The following is a 22,048-nucleotide window of genomic DNA, read 5'->3' as shown; positions in this document are numbered from 1 at the left end:
ATGCCCATTTGATCACTGAATACCGTTTGATCACTCCTGAACTCCAAACGCAAAAACACAAGGGTTATAATTCACAAAAGGGTAAAGAAAAGGAGATCATTAGAAAAACATCATGATTTAAATCTGATAAAATCTGGGTGCGCTCTAAATCCTGTCATTCAGATGCTCAGAGGTCTCGACAAAAAGTTGAATATGTGAGTTCTGGTTAGCAAATGAACTTTTTCCCTATCATTTTGAAGAAAATGCATATCATTTTCCGGCAGCATGATGCATGAAATGCTTATTCACGTCTAACTCGTGACATTTGTTGGTACCTAGTTCACGTGGACCTTCCCTACCTGATGGGAGTATTCGTCACGACCATTCTTTTCAGGCCTTCCAATCAAAATGCAGCATGAGCCCAGCATTACACGAACAATGTTTGAACAAGGACCGGTTTTACCAGTCGCCCTGCTTGTTTCTGTAATAACAATAGTTGACACAGTGATGCATTATTCGTCTAATTAGAGGCTCTAATTAAAATCCCTTTCTTTACATGTCTAAGAGCGCTATAGCTAACAAAAAAACCCGAAGTCACCGAATCGGTATCAGATTAAGATCCGACAAAATCAAAAGATCCAGCCATCAAGGCCACCAAAAAATTGCTTGCAAAAACCCCTTCTGATGCATAAACTGCTAAAAACCTTTCTAAGAACGATGAAACACAACCTTTTTCTCATCCTAACGTCGTAAGGATCCACAGAACAACATTTCATCAAAGAGATCACCCTATGTCAGAATCTTACATTAAAATATTAGAAATTCCAAGACACGGTTGAGGCATAAGCCAGGTGCCCTGCAAAACTGGAAATCAAGTTAACTACCACTAAAGTTCAATATAAGCCAATAAGAGAAGATTACATACGCAACTTACGCAACTTTAAAAATGAGAAGTTCCGCTTAAATACAGCTGCAACTGTCGATTAGTTCTAACCGTATCAGCCTAGAATAACCAAATTAAACATTTGAGACAACATAATTTGAATGGAGTCATCCAAGGCTATCCAAGTTTCGTTAGAAGCAACAATAAAAGTTCCGGACATGCAGCACCAACTAAAACAGACACCAAAAACAATCAAACAAGTTTACTCATGCACTTGTGTTCTGCGAACACGCCCAAATCACCAACATTCTAAATCAAGTCTCGTCATCCCTGCCCACCTTGAACTAGTAGGTACTCCAAGCCTTCACGTCATGCATCTAATCATTTCCAAGCAAAAAGAATGATGGACGGTCGGTACTAAAATCAATTTCAACTGTTATCACCTTCATCAGGAGATTGCTTTCTTTCATGCTCTCCCTGTTTACCATTTGAATCCACCAAATTACGATGATGATCATGATGGCGATGATTGTGATGGCGAGGGTGGTGGTGGTGCTCGTGCTTGTGATGAGGCTTCTTGGTATCTCTTTGCTTCCCAACCTCCTCCCAGTCATCATCTGATGACTTCCCCACAGAGTGGCTCCTTCTATTATGCCTGTGATCATCAGAATCTGACACAGAATCATCAGTACTTGATATATGATGGTGATTCCGCTTCAAGTGAGTCTTCCTCTGTTCAGAGTCTGATGCTGAGTCCTCATCATTTGATCTGTGGTGGCGCTTATGGTGCCTAGAGTGGCCCTTTCGTACTCCTCTGACTTCATCTTCACTACTTGATCCTGAGCTGCTGGACTCTGTTCTTGAAGAATGATGTCCATGCCTCCTCTTCTTGGAGCGTCTCTTCCTCCGATGATCTTCCTCAGACCCGCTATAGTATCCATCACTGCTGCTCTCATCACTTGAGCTTGTGTTCCTTTTCTTTGATCTGTGTCTACACCTCCCGATGTCTTCTGAGGAGTCGGAATGACCATGTTTCCGGTGTTTTTTGTGAGCCTTCTTCTTCCTGTGCTTCCTGTCAATGTCACTGTCATCAGAATCACTGTCATAATCAGATGCTGAATCCATCTTCCTCTTGTGCTTTATGGCCTTCAGCTTCCTCTCCTTTGTTTCCACATCAGCTTTTGCCTTGGCTGCAGATTCTAGCTTCTGTTCCCATTTTAGGGGGGCTTCTCTCTTCTCCAGCATTCTCTTTTTCTTCTCTTCAACCAACTGCAAAAACTTCTTGCTGTCCATTTAATATTATAAAAGTCCAACTTGACACCTGCATAATGGTGAGATGATGCAAGGAAGTGCATCTCACAAAAGAGAAAAATCAATGTTAGTTCTTCATGCATCCAATGATTCGTAAGTTCCAATACATACATACATACATATATATAAACTATAAAGAAAAACTACAGAGACACGCCAAGCATAACAATTATACCAAATTGTCAATCGAATATTTATTCAATCTTACAGAATTAGAATTGCTCAATTTTGTTTGATTTAACCAAAAAGAATATAAATCAATACTATTACATTCCAATTCCTTCCCGGTACTCCGAAGCAAAATCCTAAATTGGATCCAAAATTGATGGGTTGATGTGAGCTTATTCATGCGGTTATGCACTCCTCAAATAGGAATCGATTTTCTTAGCTCTTTCTATCTCACATACTCCCTTTCTCATGAAGCAAAAACATATTCTTTGGTGGCAGTGGCACTCCCAAAAACTGGATTTCATCCACAACAAATAGAGATAGGTGGGCACTCAAACATAAGTAAACATCAACATAGAAAGAAGAGATCAATTTGCTACAGAGATAGTTGAGCCTATCTAATCGACTCAGAAGAAGAAAGAGCAACCGCACCAACATCTGTTGAAGGAAATCAATACACAAACATATGCATACATATATAATGTATCTATTACATAGAAAAGTCCGGGTAGGCGGTTTCTGACACCAAAGATGTTAATAGGAAAATTAACAGCGGTTGATGATATCTTCAATCCTAGTTACTGCAGACTAACTAATGGATACAAGGTATCACATGTGGCAATATCACACGAGAATCTGAAACCAGTCACCTCCAAAGCACACGAAAAACAAGGCAACATCACATATAGTCTGCCAAAAGTCATTTACCAACCGAGTAAATGGACAGATCTTCAATGCCAAGATGTGGAAAAATGACAATTTGCAGTGGAAAATGAGTGTAGGAGAGGAGTTAGGTGGGAGGGGTAAGATAAAGGAAGACTCAATTGCTCAAAACTCAGCATTTTCCACCAAGTATAATGTAATGCCCGCTAGATCATATAACCAAAAAGATTTTAAGTCTGGAATGCCAGGAGTATTGGAAGCCGGAGAAGAGTGTAGATTGACCACCAAAATATGGTGATGCCTACAATTCTAAGGGTTGGACAATCAAATGACATGAACTTACTGCCTAGCATCTAACACAGTAAGGAACTGGACCAGCTGTTTTAGCCCTTCCCACACATGTGTGACCATGTGAATGTTTGTCCCCAACTCCTAAAAAACAAAAATTTATGTTGACATTAACAAAATTAGGTGAAAAGTTCTATGTTTAATCCAGGTGATGAGAACCCTCCCTCTTTAATTAAAAAAAATATGGCAGCACTGGTTCTTCTGCTTCTAGTTCTCCTAAGCTACTCTAGAGCATATTCATGGTTCTAAAATGCAGTGCATATGGCTGCATATGTAGCCGCATATGCAGATATCATCCCTTGACCAAACCAAATTACCTATACACAGTTACCATTTCCAGCCATAGCCATGAAGGCCAAAAAAGGCAGTCCACCTAGCATTGTGCTACTAAATATGAGTTGGACTGGATGTTGATATTAATAATGTTTATTACTTGTGCTATCATGACAAACTATTACGTGTAAAGTAGTAAACACCAATTGTTAGCTGTTATTGTCATTAAACATTGACATTATTTATCAATATTAATAAAGTTACCAATATTAATAAAGTTAACATTAATATTTATCAATTGTTAGCTATTATTGTCATTAAACATTGCTATTATTTAGCTATAAAGTGGTAAATCAGCAGTCATTTTGTTGTATCCAATATTAATTTATATTGAAAAAAAAAAACTAATCATATATCCACCTGCATATGTGCTACATGGTCCCTTGACCGCCCACAAACTGTGCCCATCTATTAAAGCACTTGGAATGTTTTCTAAAGAAATTTTCCTTAAGTTTAATGCACAGGTGAGCTTTTTGCAACATTTCAATTGTATAGACAAGCAGAATGGAGAAATTAAAATAAAGTGGTTCAGAAATAATCCTACATATTAATCTCAGCTTTCTTTTAAGTGGCAGATTTGTTGATTTCCTTGGTCCCTGTACATGTCACTTACCAATGTTCAGGCTCAGTTCTTGTAGTCAAGGTTGATTTTTATGTATAAGATAATTCTGCATATCCTATAGAATAAACATGTTGTATGATGCTTCTGTAAAGGTTGGTACTCTCCCATGAAAACTCTCGATCACTAAGAATTAATGTGGTTGGAGTCCATTGTGTTCAACTTGTCAATAATAATGATGGGTTTGTTTGGATCATTATAATATAAAAAAGAAAATACAACCAAAAGATTGCAATGTTAAGAATGAAAAACAAGAGGAAGAACCACGTGATCAACATTCTTACCTTATGCAAAGGCTTCGGGAAAACAGGCTCAAACACCTTAAATCAACAAGAAGGAATCTTATCTCCTTTCCAATTGGAAGCTGAGAAAGGAAAAGAAAATTTGAAGTCAATAATCACCATGATTAAATCTAAAATGATATTTTTAAAAATATGAATGGGAGAAAACTGATGCAAAAAGAAAGGACAACCAAACTTCCACCACAATAGAGGCTGAAAAGGCAGTTGCTGAGAAAAGGGGGGAAAGGAGGGGGTTGTTTTTGGCAGTTTAAATTCATAATAAGGTCATAAAAGAAATAAGGAACTGCTTAATTACATCTCATCTATATATAAGTCAGACACCACAATCACAAAATGTATGTTATGAAGAAGCTAAATCACCGTGCCTTTAACTCAAAAGGCTCAAATCATTACATAAATGCCATTGACAATCCAATACGTAAAGAATGACTAGGCAAGACATAGTTATACAGTGGTAGGTGCTCCGCTATCTGTGCGACTGCAAACTACACAAGACCTGTTCCCAAAAAAAGAAGAAAAAATTACAGATGTTTGAGTTTAAGATGAGGTTCACAACTTATCATATCATTGCCACTTTCCTTCTAAAGCAAGACTTCTATATTGTACCTCCTCAACCTACAATCTTTAAAAAGAAGGACATCCATAGAAAAAAGCACCTTTCAAGGACCTCAAAAATTCAACCTAATCATACCTTCATGAGGCTTGAATTCATATTAGACAGATAAACGCCTTCTTATTGCTGTTTATGACTAAATTTAAGTTAGAATGAATTTTGATCCAAGTGTGAGAATATACTCGTACCTATTATTCAATACAATGCTGCCTGCATTCTTGTTATCAAATTCTAGTCACATCTTAGGACCCACAAGCTTCAGCCAAGGGTGCATTGGCTCTTATGCATAATCATACATAACTTAAGAAGCATCATCAAAAAGAGAGCAAGAAATAAAAATCAGCATATCTAAATATTAGGTGATTCCACCTCTATAGAATTAACTAGAAACTAAACCCTAAACCCTAAAAACCCTAAAACCCTAAACCAAATAGATTCTAAAACTTTTAAATATAGAAATTAAAAAAAACACAGCACTTACAACAGATCTGCTGAAAAAGAAAAAAGAAATGCCAATCAAAATATAAAAAACATAAAACTTGAGGTTAATTAATTTATAAGACAACAAACAGGAGAACAAAATTAAAACAAGCATGAAAACATAAAACAGAAGGTACAAAGCCGAAAGCGCAGCTGCATGTGCAAATAATGAAACAAGTTAAATAAAAAATACAAAACACAAATAAAAGTACAAAATACAGAACTAGCAAAAGACCAATTGCAAAATACAATAAAATATGTCAAATAAAAAAAAAAGCAAAATCAGAAATATAAAAAGGCAAATTAAGCAAATTACAGAACGAGAATTTAAAAATTAAATAATTGTGTGTGTGTGTGCATACATACATATGTATATGTAAACATGTGTGTGTATGCGCGCGCATGCGTGTGTGTACATACATTCATATGTATATGTATGTACATACATACGTACAATGAAACAAGTTAGATGAAAAAAAATACAAAACACAAATAAAAGTACAAAATACAGAACTAACAAAAGACCAATTGCAAAATACAATAAAATATGTCGAACAAAAAAAAATGCAAAATCAGAAATATAAAAAGGCAAATTAAGCAAATTACACAATGAGAATTTAAACATTTAATAATTGCGTGTATGTGTGTGTGTGTACATGCATACAAATGTATATGTACATATGTGTGTGTGTACGTGCGTGTGTACATATACATACACACATATGTATATGTACGTATGTATGTATACACATGAGGGAGAGCCGTGGTGCACCAATAAGGTTGCTTCATTAAAACCTGCATGCATGCACGCATGCATACACACACGCACGCGAGGGAGAGCCTTGGCACAACAGTAAGGTTGCTTCATTAAAACCTTAGTGTCACAATTACAACATATAGAAACCTGCATGCAGGGATAAGGCTGCATAAATCTAACTCTCTACTAGTTCTACATTGGCGGGAGCCTCATGCAATGGTCTACCCTTTTTTATCAGATGTAGATGGATATATAATCATGAATGTGAAAAGTATTTGTTGGTCTTTTATTAAGCTTGCAATTTGGATTAACAACTTAGTCTAACTTAACCTTCAACAACATCAATAACGAGATGTTTATGGGAGGATTTCTTTTCTGATGCTTGCTTGGAACTTGCCAGCTCAGAAGCAGCCTTACCAAGCTTGACTAATAGGAACCACATTCACTCCAAATTTTCTCCTAGAGAAAAGATATAATAAATAAGAAAAGCAACCAGCAGAAATAACTTAAAGAACCAGTCTAGCTTTTAAACATACTTTCAACTGAAAAGAGCGAGGATCTTGGACTACAGTACTATTATATCAATTCCCCAAGATCCACGATATAAAACAATTACAGATTAATCAAAAAATCAACTTAGAACCCTCTGTAGAGGCAAGCATTGACAACTTATGGACCACACCAAAAAAGACATGTTCCAAAGATCCCCAAGAATTGATGCTCATAATTTGCTCTAACTGTTAATGTATCAACAGCATATATCTTGTAAGCACTAGTTGGTCGCCAGATCATACTGCTGGGAGATTAGTAAAAAAAATTATGCTCATACTGCTGGGAGATTATTAAAAAAAATTATGCAGTTCATTCTGCCAGCATGAAAATGTCTATATGCTGCTGCAGTATAAAAGCATCACTAGTGTGATCGTAGTCTGACCTAAGAAGTTAATGATGATGCCATAATTTTCAGGCACTTCAGAATAAAATCAGGATACACCAAAAGAATGAAAAATAAGGATAGTCCTGCAGAGGAATGTCAACAATAAAATGTTGGAGGTCAAACACTCTCACCGCAAACAACGATCAGCAGGACACAAAATTGCCACATCATGATTAAATACAATAAACAAAAATCACCTTATGCCAGGACCAAATACACCAATTCAAAGTTGCTTAAAACCAAACAAGAAAGTTTCTTTACTCTCCACGCATTTGATATGAGAGAATGTAGAACAAAATTTATAATTACAAACCAAGAAATACAATAAAAAGATAGGCTTATCATCAAAGCAATACTAATTATTGGAAATTAAAACCAATTAGGTGGAATGAAACACATTACACTACCATAAAAAATATCATCATTCAAACTTTCACCGTCGTCCAAAATCTGAACTGGTGAAGATGCAAGAACCAAGAGATCTCGCTCAGGCAACATAGCTTTATGAAAAAAAAACCCTTAGAAGAAACAAAAAATTGGAATACAGCAGAGAAAAAGGCAATACGATCTAAGATTCAAGCCTAAAAGCACATATCCAGAGAAAAGAGGGGGAAACCCCTAAAAATCATGGTTCCAGTTCAATATGAGGAGAAGAACCAGTTGAAATAACGACAAAACCCTAAAGAAGCCCCACGACATCGACGCCAAAACCCTAAACCCCAAATTCCGCCAACAAAACCCTAAAGAAGGGCAAGATCCAGCGCAAAACAACCTAAATTCCAGGATCCAGATTTCACCACAAGAAAACAAACGAAATCAAAAATCAATGACATCCAAGCAAAAAAAAAACCCCTAAAAAATGGAAAAAGAAGGAAAGAGAAAGAGGGATCTGAGATCTACATGGCCCTCGATCAAAAGAAAAAGAATATTACGGGGAAAAGCAATTAAAGCCCTAAGATCTTACCAGACGGACGAAAAAGGCAGCAGAAGACAGGAGGGGCGGAGGCGGCGAGGACGCGTCTGCAGAAAAGAAGATATAGCGTGCGAGAGAGGGATCGCACGCTCGGCGAGCCCATATTTATAGAGTGACGCGTATATACGGTGTTAGTCTGTACATACTGTCGAGTCGTGTGGAGACTATTATCCACCGTTGGATTTCTGCCGTCCAGACCGATGGTGGGCGGAGGCGGGGGAGGGGGAGAGGAGACATGAGGGAGGGGGCATGAGGCAGGAGGCGGAGCAGAGGACGTGGAGGGGAAGACTGGGCGACCGCAACCATCTCTTCTCCTCTACTGCTTCGCTTTTTATTTCAAGAAAGAGAACGCGAAAAGGTTGGAAGGGAGCAGGGATCGGTCGTCGCAGCCGCCAAAGGGGGAGAGGGTAGCGGCATAGCCAGCACCGAAGAAGTATCGGGTATTTCTTCTTTTTAGAAAAAGAAAAATAATTTGTTTGGGAGATATAATGTGATACGTGTGTGGCTCTACTTTTCCTTGCTTTGTGCTACTCTTATTTCATTTTGGGGGTGTCCGAATGAGAGTTCCAAGGTTCTCCGTTGGCAAAAGTTCAAGCTTCAATAACCTTATATGGCTGGGAAATTTTCCCCAAAAGCATAAAAAACTCTTGCTAGAAAATTGTTTTAGGGCAAAACATTTTCCGCGTACATATAACAAAATATACTATTTCTATATATAACTGTTCTCTCATAATTGATGAACATTTTTACTCTGATAAATTATTTATCTTATTCAATTATAAAAGAGGAGATAGTTGATGGAACGAAGCTGGCCCGGTCCTTGAGATCCAACCTGGATCATTTTAAAAGATTCGTAGGATCAAGTCAGATTTTAAAATTAAATTTATTTTATTTTTTAAATTGAATCTAAATTTACTGAATTTAGATCCAATCCAATCCAAATCTAATATATCATTGAACTCGAACCTGTTTCAGCTTTTAAATTATGATTTAAGATTTATATAAATAATTTTTTTAACATAAAGATAGATTTAAAATTATTTTTAAATCTTAATTTATTTTGAAAATAATATTATTTATTATTTATTTTTTATAGTTAATAATATTTGATTGTATGTTAATTAAAACATAATCGGCCATATTCGGCTCAAATCCGATTTGGACTCGAATTTTTCGAGTTGAAACCAAATTATTCATTGGTCCGATCCGATCTCAATGACCTGTTAGATTGAAAAATTTGATCATGTGTCCGTCCAATTAGATTCTCTATTGAATTCGATCTAGATCTAATATTGGATCAGGATCATCCATAATCTGATCCGCCCAATTCATTTGCACCCCTATCAATCATTGATTACCTCGTATAAATAATATTCAAGGAGTATCTCACCGTGATCCATTGCATGGAAAAATGTTTGGGAGCACCCATTTTGCTAGCAGGTTCTAGTTATTTTTATGAATTATTTGAGCTGTCCAATGCATGATATGTACTGAAGCATGTATTTATGGTTATAATCCTATAAAATTTCTAATATGGATTCGGAAGTTGAATATGATACAGGATGTGCTTCAAAATGATCTTCCTAGCCGAGCGTTAGCTACCTGATAATACCCCTGTGCCTCCTAGCAGGGTATGAGGTTCTGAATGATGTTATCCCAGAAGATTTTGGCTCCCCCATAATCTCCAATAAATGACTTTGTTATGGAAGGAAGATGCAATTGTACATTGTGATAGACATTTAGAGTCAAAATTCAAATCCCCAAAATTAAAGTTATATCCAAATTTGATAAAAATATTGAAAAAGAGATATTAAAATTGAAAATCAAGATTCGACGATGATTATAATTATCATAATCATTAATAATAATGACGACGACGACGACGACGACGACGACGATATATTCATAATAGAACCTCATTTACACAACACTTTTTTTACCAAAAAAAAAAAAGCATAAATACACAGTAGCACATACCACTACAGTTGCATTCCAGGTTTCATATGGATCTCTAAATAATGAGGTACAATTTCTAAATATATGATTTAATCTTGTATATTAGATATTATGTTCATATTTGGAAACCCAAGCTCGTCTGCTAGTAGTCCGAGCAGAGGATTAACAGTATCAGCACAATCATACATCAGCATGAGATTAATACATCAACACAGTTTAAAGTATAGTTGGCGAGAAGAAGATCAGAAATAAATAAGCTTCACTAGTTCAACATAGCTAGCATAGACGTAATTAATTATTCAAAATGATGAGACCTGCACGTAGAACGTCAATGGACGGTTTAATATTATTAGCAAGGTGAGGTCTACTAAAAAGAGATGTCAAACTGTAATAATCATTTGTTCGCTAATATAAGACTACGAAAGATGCCTGATAGCATTCGTTCACAAATGTCAGCATCCCCTCAGAGAAACACGGCCATGATCACGATCACCAGACAGAAAGACCGATAGAAGCGTCGCGTAGCAAGGTGGTGCCGGCCCAGGCCGAATTAGTCCAAGGTGGTGCCGGCCCAGGCCGACTTACTCCATAAGAAACGTATTCCATCCACCTGTGTAACAGTGTAAGGATTTAGCACTGGGAAATTTGGTTTCGCAACGCCAATCAGAAGGATAGAATTTACTCCACATCAGAATAACATGGCGTCCTGAATATAGCCAACGCCCACCAGGACAAATCAAAGTGATGGCCTTGATATCGACAGCTACTAGATTAATCATGTAAAACGATTAATCCCTAGAAGAGTCGCTGTTCCAGAAGGGGCAAAAAAAAGCACCATATAGTCATGTAGAACGTCAGAAAAGCAGCTCCCGTAATGTTAATTACAGTGTACAGGTGAGTAATGCATGAAAGGATAAAATAAAAGGAAGCTTGTAGCAGGAATCAAGAGAGTATCTGATAGTTTGCCAATATACTGATTACCGAACAATCATAAACTGAAGTACTCGGAAATAACCTAATGAAAGTGACAAAAAACTAAAATATAAAATGTAGAGCAACAAGGAATTGAGAAAAGGTAACTACAATATGATTGTAATGAACTGAACTTATACCAATCAACAACATAGATTACAGAATACAAACACGATAAAAGGAGACCAAACTCAACACCCAGATTGTCCGAAGTTAAAACAAACAGCTAATAAGTATAAAAACCAATTTAACAGAACTTCTAAGTGGTGCAAGTTTCTTGTGTCTTGCTATGTGCTTTCCTACTGGCAAGTAAATTTTTTTAAGGAAAACAGGCAAGTCTAATTTTAGAAGCCAGAAATCAATGTCAAAGAAAAGATAAGAGTGGACCAAGCAAATATGCATTCCATTAACCACCAAAAAGAAAGAGAATTCCATCAATGAGATAATCGTGTGATGCTTCTAAAGATGGTCATATAAAATAACATTCTTATCTAACAACAATGTAAATATGATATACAAACATGCACACACAAAAGCATCTCTGTAGACGTCCCATAAAAACAAAATCCGAAATCGCATTATGCTAAGGGATTGTATAAGCTGATAAAATATGTAAGTCCAGACAATTACTTTTCTATCCTAATGTGAACAAATGCTGAAAATACATACCGTATTGGATATCATACTACCTTTGGAGTATCGCATGGCTACTTTGTCTGTTCCGTCTATTTTATGATATTTGATATGATGATGCGCCCAAAATTTACTTGTTTAGAATGCTAGATAGCAGTTTTCTTGGGTCAATAAAGTGGTACAAGTTCATGAAGGAATGAGTTCTACACATCTCATTTTAGGAGTAATTACTCTGGTATGCTTAAAACATCATTCTAGAAATCATATTAATGCAAAGGCCTGCCTTACCAATGGCTTTGAACGGTCACCTGGACCTAAAGCTAATTGGTGATTCCCGGCATCAAAATCTACATGGTCTTTTATGACAACTCTAGATCAATGTGTGGTAAAAAACCTCATATTTTTATTGATCCATAATCATGAAAAAAGTTGTGAATAGTGGTTTGCAATTTCATTGGTAAAATTTGCTTTTATTGCTATCAAATATTTTCATACATAAATGGTCTTTATCATGACTTTTTGTTTAACCAGATCATGAATCCATTGTTTGCCTATTTAGATTATTCGTATTAAGTTTCCACTTCTGCTTATGCCCCTTTCCCCAATGTTATTATTTTTCTTGAAGCAAAATTCGAGTATAGGAGTCCTAATAAATGAGTAAAGTGCTGATCAAGATTTTGGCTAATTTGTTGAAGTGATGGTTCACTTGCGTGAAGGACATAGACTGTTAGTATGAGACTGACTTTCATAAGAACTATGGGTTGACTGTCTATTCATTAGATTTATTTTAGTTTTTGATAATTTTTCTTCTGTTTATTTATTTGTGATAATTGTTAGTTCTTATAACATGAGTATTAAGTTGGCCTGCATTATTTAAAATCAAATAATTTCAGCCATTTTAAAAGAGAGGGTGCCTTTCAACAATGTTAGGAAAGATATGCAAAAAGTTTTCAAAGTATATCTTATAAGGTTATAAATCCAGCCACTTAGCTAGTTAAAAAGAAAAGCCAAGTAACTTCTACTTATTATATGCGAAAAGAAAGGGCTCAGTTCGAATGAGTATTGCACACTTCCCTTTGGATTTTTTTCCTCCTTTTTCAATTGTTTATAACTAGAGTCAGGCACATGCAATGCATGTAAAAATATATATATATATATATATAAAAAAGGGATGTCCTAAAGAAACTGGAGGCGGGGAGTTATATTCGTTGGGAAGGATAACTTTGAAATATTAGCAAAAATGGAGTTCCTAAAAAGTCTAGTGTCTGTGGCATAGATATTTTACATACACATATACATATGTATATATCCATTTTTACACCCACAAGATGCGCATAGAGACTATAAAATTTTTGTACCCACTTTATACGCAGGTTAGAGACCTGCCAAAACTTATCATTTTTGGTTTCTAGGTTTTTGTCAGTTCTTTGGATCATTAGTAGTGCGGAACTCCAATATGAAGAGTCCATTATTGATTTTGGATCATTAATTTATTGATTTAACATGTGATGTATACATGCATGTATGTAGCTGAGGTCAAGATGGAACAAAAAGAGATCTGCACAAACTGAAGTGTGTTAGGGGCAGTTTAGGTATCAAAGAAAGCAGAGTCAATTTTTTTTTGGGGGGCGGTGTTGTACCTCCCAAAGCTTGCATTAAATATAAAGAAGAATTTCTGAAGGAGTTTAAAAAGCTGCCTAAGCACTGCATAGGTGTTTACGAATAGTTGGGTGTCACATAATAAGTGGCAATATCAAATATCTCCTGGGTGTTGTTTGTCATGTCTTGAGTATTGTTTTCCAGCCATCACAAGGATAGAAAAAGCCTGCCTTATTGATGGGATTTTTGGTTTCTAGGTGTTCTTAGTGGCATAGGTCACAACCAATAGTGTGGATCTCTAGTTTGGAGAGTCCATTATTGGTTTTGCATCATTGATTTATTGATTTAACATTTAGTGCATGCATGCATGTAGTTGAGGTCAAGAAGAAACAGAAATGGTTTGCACAGACCAAAGTATATGAAGGGCAGTTTAGAAATTAAAGAAAGCAGAGTCGAAATGAGGGGGTTGGTGTTCCACCTCCCAGCTCTTTCCTTATATATAGAGAAGTTCTGAAGGAGTTCAAAAGACTGCCTAACCATTGCATAGGTGTGTTTGTATAGTTGGGTATCACATAATAAAGTGGCAATATCAAATATCAAATATCTCCTAAATGTTTTTATCTGCATCTCAAGTACTGTCTGGCAGCCATCACAAGGATAGAAAAAGCCTTCCAACCAATGTGTTTTGAAGATAATCCTGCACTTCTTTTTCTCTGAAATTTTGAGAGCACTGCTAGATGAAGTTGTGTTCTGGGATACTGGCACATGCTGTTTAGAGTCTCATAATCTGCAATAATTCTTGGCAATAATCTAATAAAACTTGCTCCCTTTTATTAACGTGTTTGCTTCCCTCTTGGCAGTCCAATTCGCTCACTTATTGAGTCAGGAATCAATGCAAATAAAAGATCGGATGTGAGGCTTTATTATGGAGCGAGAAACCTTCAGAGAATGGCTTATCAGGTGTGGAAGATAGAATTCATATGCAATACAATTTATTGTATTACAGTTCTGTTTGCTGTACTTGTGTGATCAATCAAACAGAAAAGCTGTAACTTTTATAGTGCTCTTCCACATCTTTAGGATAGGTTCAAGGATTGGGAGTCTAGTGGTGTTAAAATTGTACCTATTTTGTCACAACCAGATGAGAGATGGAAAGGTGAACAAGGCTATGTATAGGTGATGCTTTAATTTTTTTTAAATGTTACAATTTGTTAGAAAACTGAATACTTCAATTATTTTTAGCTTGCTAATTTTTCTGAGCTTCTTCTAGGCTGCATTTTTTAGAGCCAAACAAGTTCTAAATCCTTCATCGACTGGGGCAGTGCTCTGTGGACACAAACAAATGACTGAGGTATGACATATTTCTGTGATGCTAGCAATTATGCTGGTTTATATTCCCTGAGCAGCTGCAGCAATTTCCTGTTCTGCAGCTATCTTCCTGCAGAAGATGTTGATTAAGGGGCCATTTGGGTGCCCATATAATTTTTACTATGAATATTTCCATTTCTTGATAAGGTTGTGAAGAACATAGCCAAGTGGAGAGTCTTTATTTTCTCTGATCTAGAAAATCCTGAGCTCTTAAATCCCGTAATGTGGTAAGATTGAAAAACACTTTCTAAGGGGAGTCTATTGTCCTAAAAGATTGAGATCATGGGTGATCAGAGAAAGCATAACCAGAAATCATTCTTTCTTTCTCTCGCATTTTTGAGATGGTGACAACTAGAAATCATCACTTCTCTGTTGACTAATTATCCATGCATCCAAACAGGCCCTAAGAGCCTTTATTAATGGTCCCTATTACTGATTTTTGACTTCATATCTGAGCAACAACACTATGGAACTCTTTTTCTCTATGATTTTTAGTGTGTTTTATTTGCATTTGGTATGCTATAAATGGGCTCTCTCTCTCTCTCTCTCTCTCTCTCTCTCTCTCTAATGGTGTTGCTGCAGCAAACCAAATATTCAGTAAATCATCAAAATGGTTTTCTCCATAAAACATCAGGAACTGTTATGTCCTAGAGTTACCCGAATTTTCTGCAATCATAGTGGTCTTGAATTGGAGATCTCAGTGAAAACATGAAGCATGGTCAGTCCTCTGCCTCACAGGTATTCTCCACCCTAACCCAAAAGTTTGCAGCTTTGAAGATATCAACATTCTTTTTTAACAATTCTTCTTACCCCCTTGCAGGAAAAAAACCCTTATCCTCATGATCTGATCCTCCAACATCACTCTTCATATTCCTATTTGTTTAATTTTCTCTGATCATTTGCTCTTCTAAAGCTAAGGTCTATGAAATCACCAATCTTTAGATCCTCACCTTACACAGCTCCATCTACCCTATTTTTGTAGATCTGCCACAAGGTAATAGCCACCTCAATCTTCACTTAAGTCCCTCTCTGAAACGCCTCGGTTCATTCTTGAAGCTTTTTCAGAACACGGTCCATGGCAAATAGCAAAACCTTCTTAACATGTCATGAGCATGGTGTGAGATCAGCATCACCATGGGATATTCCCATCAGATGCGCCTGACTTCCTATACCCAAAACCCACACTAAGTGCATGGCTGTTCCACACCTATCTGTGGACATTTAAACGTGTTCTTGGTATATTGTTGGTGTTTCTGACCTGAACCTTCTCATATATGGATTCCAATACTCTTTGATTAGAGTTTGGTAAATTTTCTTCCATTATCGCCATAAGTCCATCCAAGTGCTAAAACCTGGAGCAGACAGAAGAATTAGTGCTTTCGGGACCAGAAGAAATTAACCAGAATTGAATCTCTTCTTCCCAAGGCTCATAATATTGCATCATTCCACTTCACAATCATCTGTGCGCATTTCAACATTCACCTGGGGCAGTTGCTTGCTAACTCTGACCTGAACCTTCTCATCTGATTATCTTATTCGGCTTGCAACTTTTAATGCTATGCTTCTCCGCAAAAAATTTTTAATGCTATGCTGCTTAATGGATCATGGTGAAAGAAGGATAGGCACTAGGATTACGGCAATATCGAGCTTTAGTTTTTTGAATTTTGTTCTAAGTAAAAATTTATGAATATACTTGGAATGAGCTTTGTGGTTACCAGGTTTTGTTATCTCATGGATGGTAAATAGTTCTTTGCCCAAAGGTTAGGGAAAGATTGATAGGGAAGTGAGACCAAGCAAGAGAAAGGAGCTTGAGCGCACATTTAATGGTTGAAGTGAGCATGCTGGTCCAAGTTGGTTAAGGTAATTGGATTAGACACTAGAAAACAAAATCAGGATATCAGGAAAAACATCATAAATAAGGCACCGTGCTTCAGAACAAAACATACTTGTTTTGTGTAAAAAGTTTCGCATTTGAATTTAAAAAAAAAAAATTAAATTAAGAAAAAATATTCAACATTACAGAATTAGCTTTGAGGTTGCAGATTTATCTGATAAAAATCAGTACTGGCAGCATGGTACTCCATGAATGCTGAATGCATATGTAGGTGATATTGCTTCATGTTGAATTAACAAGTTCGGCAACATTCTAGGTTTGTATTTGATGTTGGATCTTGTGCCTTTTACATAGAAATCAAGCTCAAATTATAGAAGCAAAATGGTATTTATGTAGTGGCCTCTTTTTTTTTTAGGGGGGGGGGGGGGGGAGAATTCTTACAGCTATCATGGTAAAACCACTCGAGATCACTACTGCTGTCATGAAATATCCTTATTTATATGTACTATGTTGTATTTGTAGACAATTTAGATACATCTACTTTCTTTTTTTTTTTTTTTTGATACTCCATTTTAGACTTTGTAATAATAGGCATTATTTTTGGTATATAATAGTAGTCTGGCTTAATTTAGATAATGTAGAACTGATGTTAACTGATGTCTATGATCACGTGGCAGGATGTTACAACTATGCTAATGGCTGATGGTGTGCCGAAAGATAAAATCCTAAAGAATTTCTAATGGTGGACATGGACTCCTGTTTTGTTGTAACATTTTTGACAAAAAACCATCAGATATTCTTTAACCACCAAACTACAATCATTTGATTGAACTTGGATAGATTAGGAGCTAATAATTTATCAAATTTTGATATTTTTTGGATATGGTAACATATAGTATTTGAAATATTTAATGATTTAACATCACTTAGAGGATCAGGGATCTGCACATGCAAATCTTAACTTTTTCATATATAAATGGTGGTCAACAATAAACTACTTGTTTGAAGATTCGTGACTGCCTCTGTTTTTAAGCATGATAAAGCCAATAACGTTTTTGGCTATCCTGCCCATTTGTGTTATTATTGTTTACAGATGAATAAATTATTATTATTCTCAAATTTACCCCATGAGAACTTGGAAATTGCCTTGAAGTCGGCCTGCTTTACATCTTTGGTTGAATTTTTGAACCTCAGCTTGATGAAGAATATATGAAATAGAGGTAACGACAGCTATCAAACATTCTGATCAGTGTTCTAGGACTCCAGATGTGTGAGATGATCTAATTGACCAAGGGATATAGGATGACCTTGGTACGGGCATCTAACTTATGGTTGGAGCATGCTTTCCGGTATTTGTAGCTGGGAGTTCTTATGATGCCCATTTGATCACTGAATACCGTTTGATCACTCCTGAACTCCAAACGCAAAAACACAAGGGTTATAATTCACAAAAGGGTAAAGAAAGAGAGATCATAAGAAAAACATCATGATTTAAATCTGATAAAAACTGGGTGTGCTCTAAATCCTGTCATCCAGATGCTCGGAGGTCTCGACAAAAAGTTGAATATGTGTGTTGGAATATACCGACTGACCCCTGTATGCCGACTTACCCTCGAATCGGTCCGACCGACGTCCGATTCTACCGACCGAACTGACGGACGACTCCGACAACGACTCCGACAATGGCTGCCAACCATATCCGACCGAAGATATGCCGGCCGAACAGATCCATATTGTTTTCGACCGACCGAGCGATCGAACCTACATCACCGACTCATTGTCGGAGGTGGCAGCCGACGTCCGACTTCCACAAGGCACCAGATCAGCCAACGGTGTCTCCGAGTTACCATTCGACGACCCGGCAGCCGAATACCAACATACAGTCGACCAGCCCGTCCAAATGTCGTACAACCGCTATGGGCTATTCTCCTGCCAAGGACATGCCGTACGAATGTCGTGGGGCGTTGTCCTGCTTAGGACAGGGGTTAATGACCTGACAACCCACGCCGATTTGACAGCCCCCAGCGATTTGACAACTCCTCAGCTGTCTGCACCATTAATGGTGGAACCATACCGTTTTCTACTATAAAACGGGATAAGGCAACAGTCTTGGTAAGCTATCTCAAGCTTTCTCAAGCGTGGGTAAGCGCCTCTAAGCTCTTGAGCTCTTTAGCTCTCTCTCTCTCTCGCTGAGTTCCACTGTTGCCTAGTCTTCTCTCTGACTTGATCATCGGAGGGTCTCCGTCGAAAGCATTTTCGGTCAGTGACGACTTTTCTTGCAGGTGCGCGACCCCGACGATCGGACGATGAGGGGATTGGCCGTAACAGTTTGGCGTGCCAGATAGGAGTGTTCGACAGAGGTAAGTCAGCAAGCTCCATAGAGCTTGAAAAAATCTCTCGAGATGACGAAAATCAGAGCTCAGCGATTGAGAGCTATCGGATCGGCGAGCCGCTCTTCCCGTCGGGAAGAGGCCCCTCTTTCACCTTCCATGGTGGAGCCCAGCTCTCCGCATCTGGTGGTAACTACGGAGATGCAAATCGCGGCGATCGTGCGGCAAATGACCGTTCTGACGGACGCGGTCAAAAATCTCCAACAGCAACCGACTCAGTTGCTGCAACCATCGGCGGAACAACCGACAGCGCACCCTATGCCGTCCAGAAGCAGCCGCCGATGCCCGCGTCAACTTCTGTCTCATCCTTAAGAGCAGTCGTCTCAACACTCTCATCGAGAAGGAGCGAGGCAGCCACGGTGCGACACCCACCGATCTCGACGTCTCTCTCTTTCCCAGCTGGAGCGAGCGAGGAAGGAAAAGCGGCCGTGGACACCGTCCGCCTAACTCTCAAATTTGTCGGGAGGTTCGACCCCTGGAGTTTCACAACACCGACAGTTGGACGACTACGAACGTAAGTTTGAAGAAATCGACTGCCGGCTTGCCTAACTCTAGGCGGATGGTCAGAAGTCTTCGAACGATGTCGACTTCCGGACCACCCAACCTCTCTCCCGATTTGTCCTTGATGAACCGATCCCTAGTCGGTTCAAGATGCCCCACGTGGAGCCTTACGATAGCTTCATCGATCCAGTTGACCATCTGGAGAGCTACAAGGCTCTCATGACAATTCAGGGGGCAACCGATGTCCTCCTCTGCATCGGCTTTCCTGCCACGCTTCGTAAAGCTGCCAGGGTCTAGTACTCCGACCTCCGCTCAGGATGTATCCACTCTTTCGGACAGTTCGAGTATTCTTTCGTGGCCCGTTTCAGCACCAGCCGAAAACCACCACGAACCTTGGATAGTCTTTTCTCCCTCAAGCAGGGAGAAAATGAGACACTCCGACACTTTGTGGCCCAATTCAATGCGGCCACATTTAAGGTCCGGAACCTCGACAAAGACATGGCTATCTCGGCCATGAAGAGGAGGCTAAGGAGGTTCCGATTCACATATTTCTTGGACAAGATCCTCCTCCGGACGTATGCCGAATTGCTGGAGCGCGTGTATAAATACATGCGTGCGGACGAAGGAGCTTCCGACCGGTGCCTAACCGAGGGCACGGGCCAGAAGGAGGAGCGAAAGAAAAATCGGACTCTTGCTGAACGCAGTAGGCCCCACTGATAGATGGGTCTCGCCCCGACGACGGAGTCCGAGACCGACGCATCGCAGGTATGACTCCTGCACCCCTCTATCCGCTCCTCGTGTGCAGATCCTGATGGAGATCGAAGGAGTGGAATATCTACGATGGTCTCGGCCTCTGAAGGCAAAAGGCTTCGACCAACGTGGCTCAATCGCCGAATCTACGGCTCGATCATCGATCATCGAATCTACGCCGAATCTACATCTTGATCGTCGAATCTACGTCGAATCTATATCTTGATCGCCGAATCTACGTCTTGATCATCGAATCTATGGCTCGATAGCCGATCGTCAAATTTACGGCTCGATCGTCGATCGTCAAACCTACGACTCGATCGTCGATCGTCGAATCTACGGCTTAATCATTGATCGCCGAATCTATGGCTCGATCGTCGATCGCCGAATCTATGGCTCGATCATCGATCGCCGAATCTACGTCTCGATCATCGAATCTATGCCGAGCCTACGGCTCAATCATCGAACCGACGACCTCGACCTCTGAAGGCAAAGGGCCTCGATGCCGAATCTACGGCTTGATCGTCGATCGCCGAATCTACGGCTCGATCACCGATCGTCGAATCTACTGCTCGATCATCGATCATCGAATCTACGTCTCGATCGTCGAATCTACGCTGAGCCTACGGCTCGATCGTCGAACCAACGGCCTCGACCTCTGAAGGCAAAGGGCCTCGATGCCGAACCTATGGCTCGATCGTCGATCGCCGAATCTACACCGAGCCTATGGCTCGATCGTCGAACCGACGGCCCCCGCCTCTGAAGGCAAAGGGCTTCGACCAACGCGGCTAGCTAACTTGCCGACTTAGCTTTGACTAAGAAGGGCAAAACGCCAAGACGACCGCAATTCGACTTGCGACATGCCGACTTGGTCACGACCGATCGAAGGATATTCAGCTTGCCACCGTTTATCATACATCGCGATGTACCCACCCGACCAAGGTTCGGGCAATGGGTATTCGACTTGCGACATACCGACTTGGTCACAATCGATCGAAGGATATTCAGCTTGCCACCTTTTATCATACGTCCTGATGTGCACACCCGATCAAAGGCCAGACAACGGATATTCGACTTGTCATCGTTATCCTATCTGAATATGTCGAACACTACTCGACTATCAGATTTTACAACAAAGATCGAAGGGACGGAATATCTACGACGGCCTCTGCCTCTGAAGGCAAAGGGCATCGACCAACTCGGCTGGCTAACTTGCCGGCTTAGCTTCGACTAAGAGGGGCAAAATGCCAAGACGACCGCGGTCGCACTCGCGACATACCGACTTATTCACGATCGGTCGAAGGATATTCGGCTTGCCACCGTTTATCATACGTCCCGACGTGCTATGCCCGACCAGGGGCCGGACAACGGATATTCGACTTGTCATCATTTTCTTATCCAGATACGTCGGACACTACTCAACTATCGGATACGTCAGATGCTACTCGACTATCGGATTTTACGAAATGATCGTGTCGATATGCTACGTTTGGAGGTTGGCCGACATCTGACCCGACATGCACGCTCGACCTACAGTCAGGACGACTCTTGACCATCGAATCCTATGCAATCTGTACGACAGTCAGGATGTCGACCTGCAATCGGGGCTTGCACTGTCCTTAGCACGGCGCACGCCACTAACTACTTTGATCGACTACGCTGGATCCTACCGAACATCC

General features: G+C 39.2%; 1 protein-coding gene and 1 long non-coding RNA gene across 3 annotated transcripts; one reads left to right on the top strand and one right to left on the bottom strand.

Annotated features, from left to right (window-relative positions):
* Positions 1–896: 896 nt before the first annotated feature.
* On the bottom strand, positions 897–8,779 carry LOC105041152 (uncharacterized). Of its 2 annotated transcripts, none has more exons than XM_010917995.4 (3): positions 8,358–8,779; positions 4,589–4,668; positions 897–2,183 (listed from the first exon to the last, which is right to left on the bottom strand). In XM_010917995.4, exon 3 carries the CDS (start codon positions 2,153–2,155, stop codon positions 1,292–1,294), a length of 864 nt encoding a protein of 287 aa, XP_010916297.1. In that variant the 5' UTR covers positions 2,156–2,183; positions 4,589–4,668; positions 8,358–8,779; the 3' UTR covers positions 897–1,291. The 2 variants fall into 2 exon arrangements, with proteins under 2 accessions (XP_010916297.1, XP_010916296.1); XM_010917994.4 differs by having other exon boundaries at positions 897–2,217; positions 8,358–8,778.
* A 5,606-nt stretch (positions 8,780–14,385) lies between these two features.
* Positions 14,386–17,735, top strand: LOC114913983 (uncharacterized). The gene is made up of 4 exons (XR_003800308.2): positions 14,386–14,486; positions 14,607–14,702; positions 14,797–14,877; positions 17,406–17,735. It is a non-coding gene; the product is annotated as an uncharacterized lncRNA (long non-coding RNA).
* Positions 17,736–22,048: the final 4,313 nt, after the last annotated feature.

Source organism: Elaeis guineensis, chromosome 3 (genome assembly GCF_000442705.2).
Source record: "Elaeis guineensis isolate ETL-2024a chromosome 3, EG11, whole genome shotgun sequence".
Taxonomy (NCBI): domain Eukaryota; kingdom Viridiplantae; phylum Streptophyta; class Magnoliopsida; order Arecales; family Arecaceae; genus Elaeis; species Elaeis guineensis.
This window is presented reverse-complemented; position numbering and strand designations above follow the sequence as displayed.

Coding starts and splice junctions, on each gene's coding strand:
- LOC105041152 (XM_010917995.4), bottom strand. CDS start 2,155: ATGGACAGCAAGAAGTTTTTGCAGTTGGTTGAAGAGAAGAAAAAGAGA.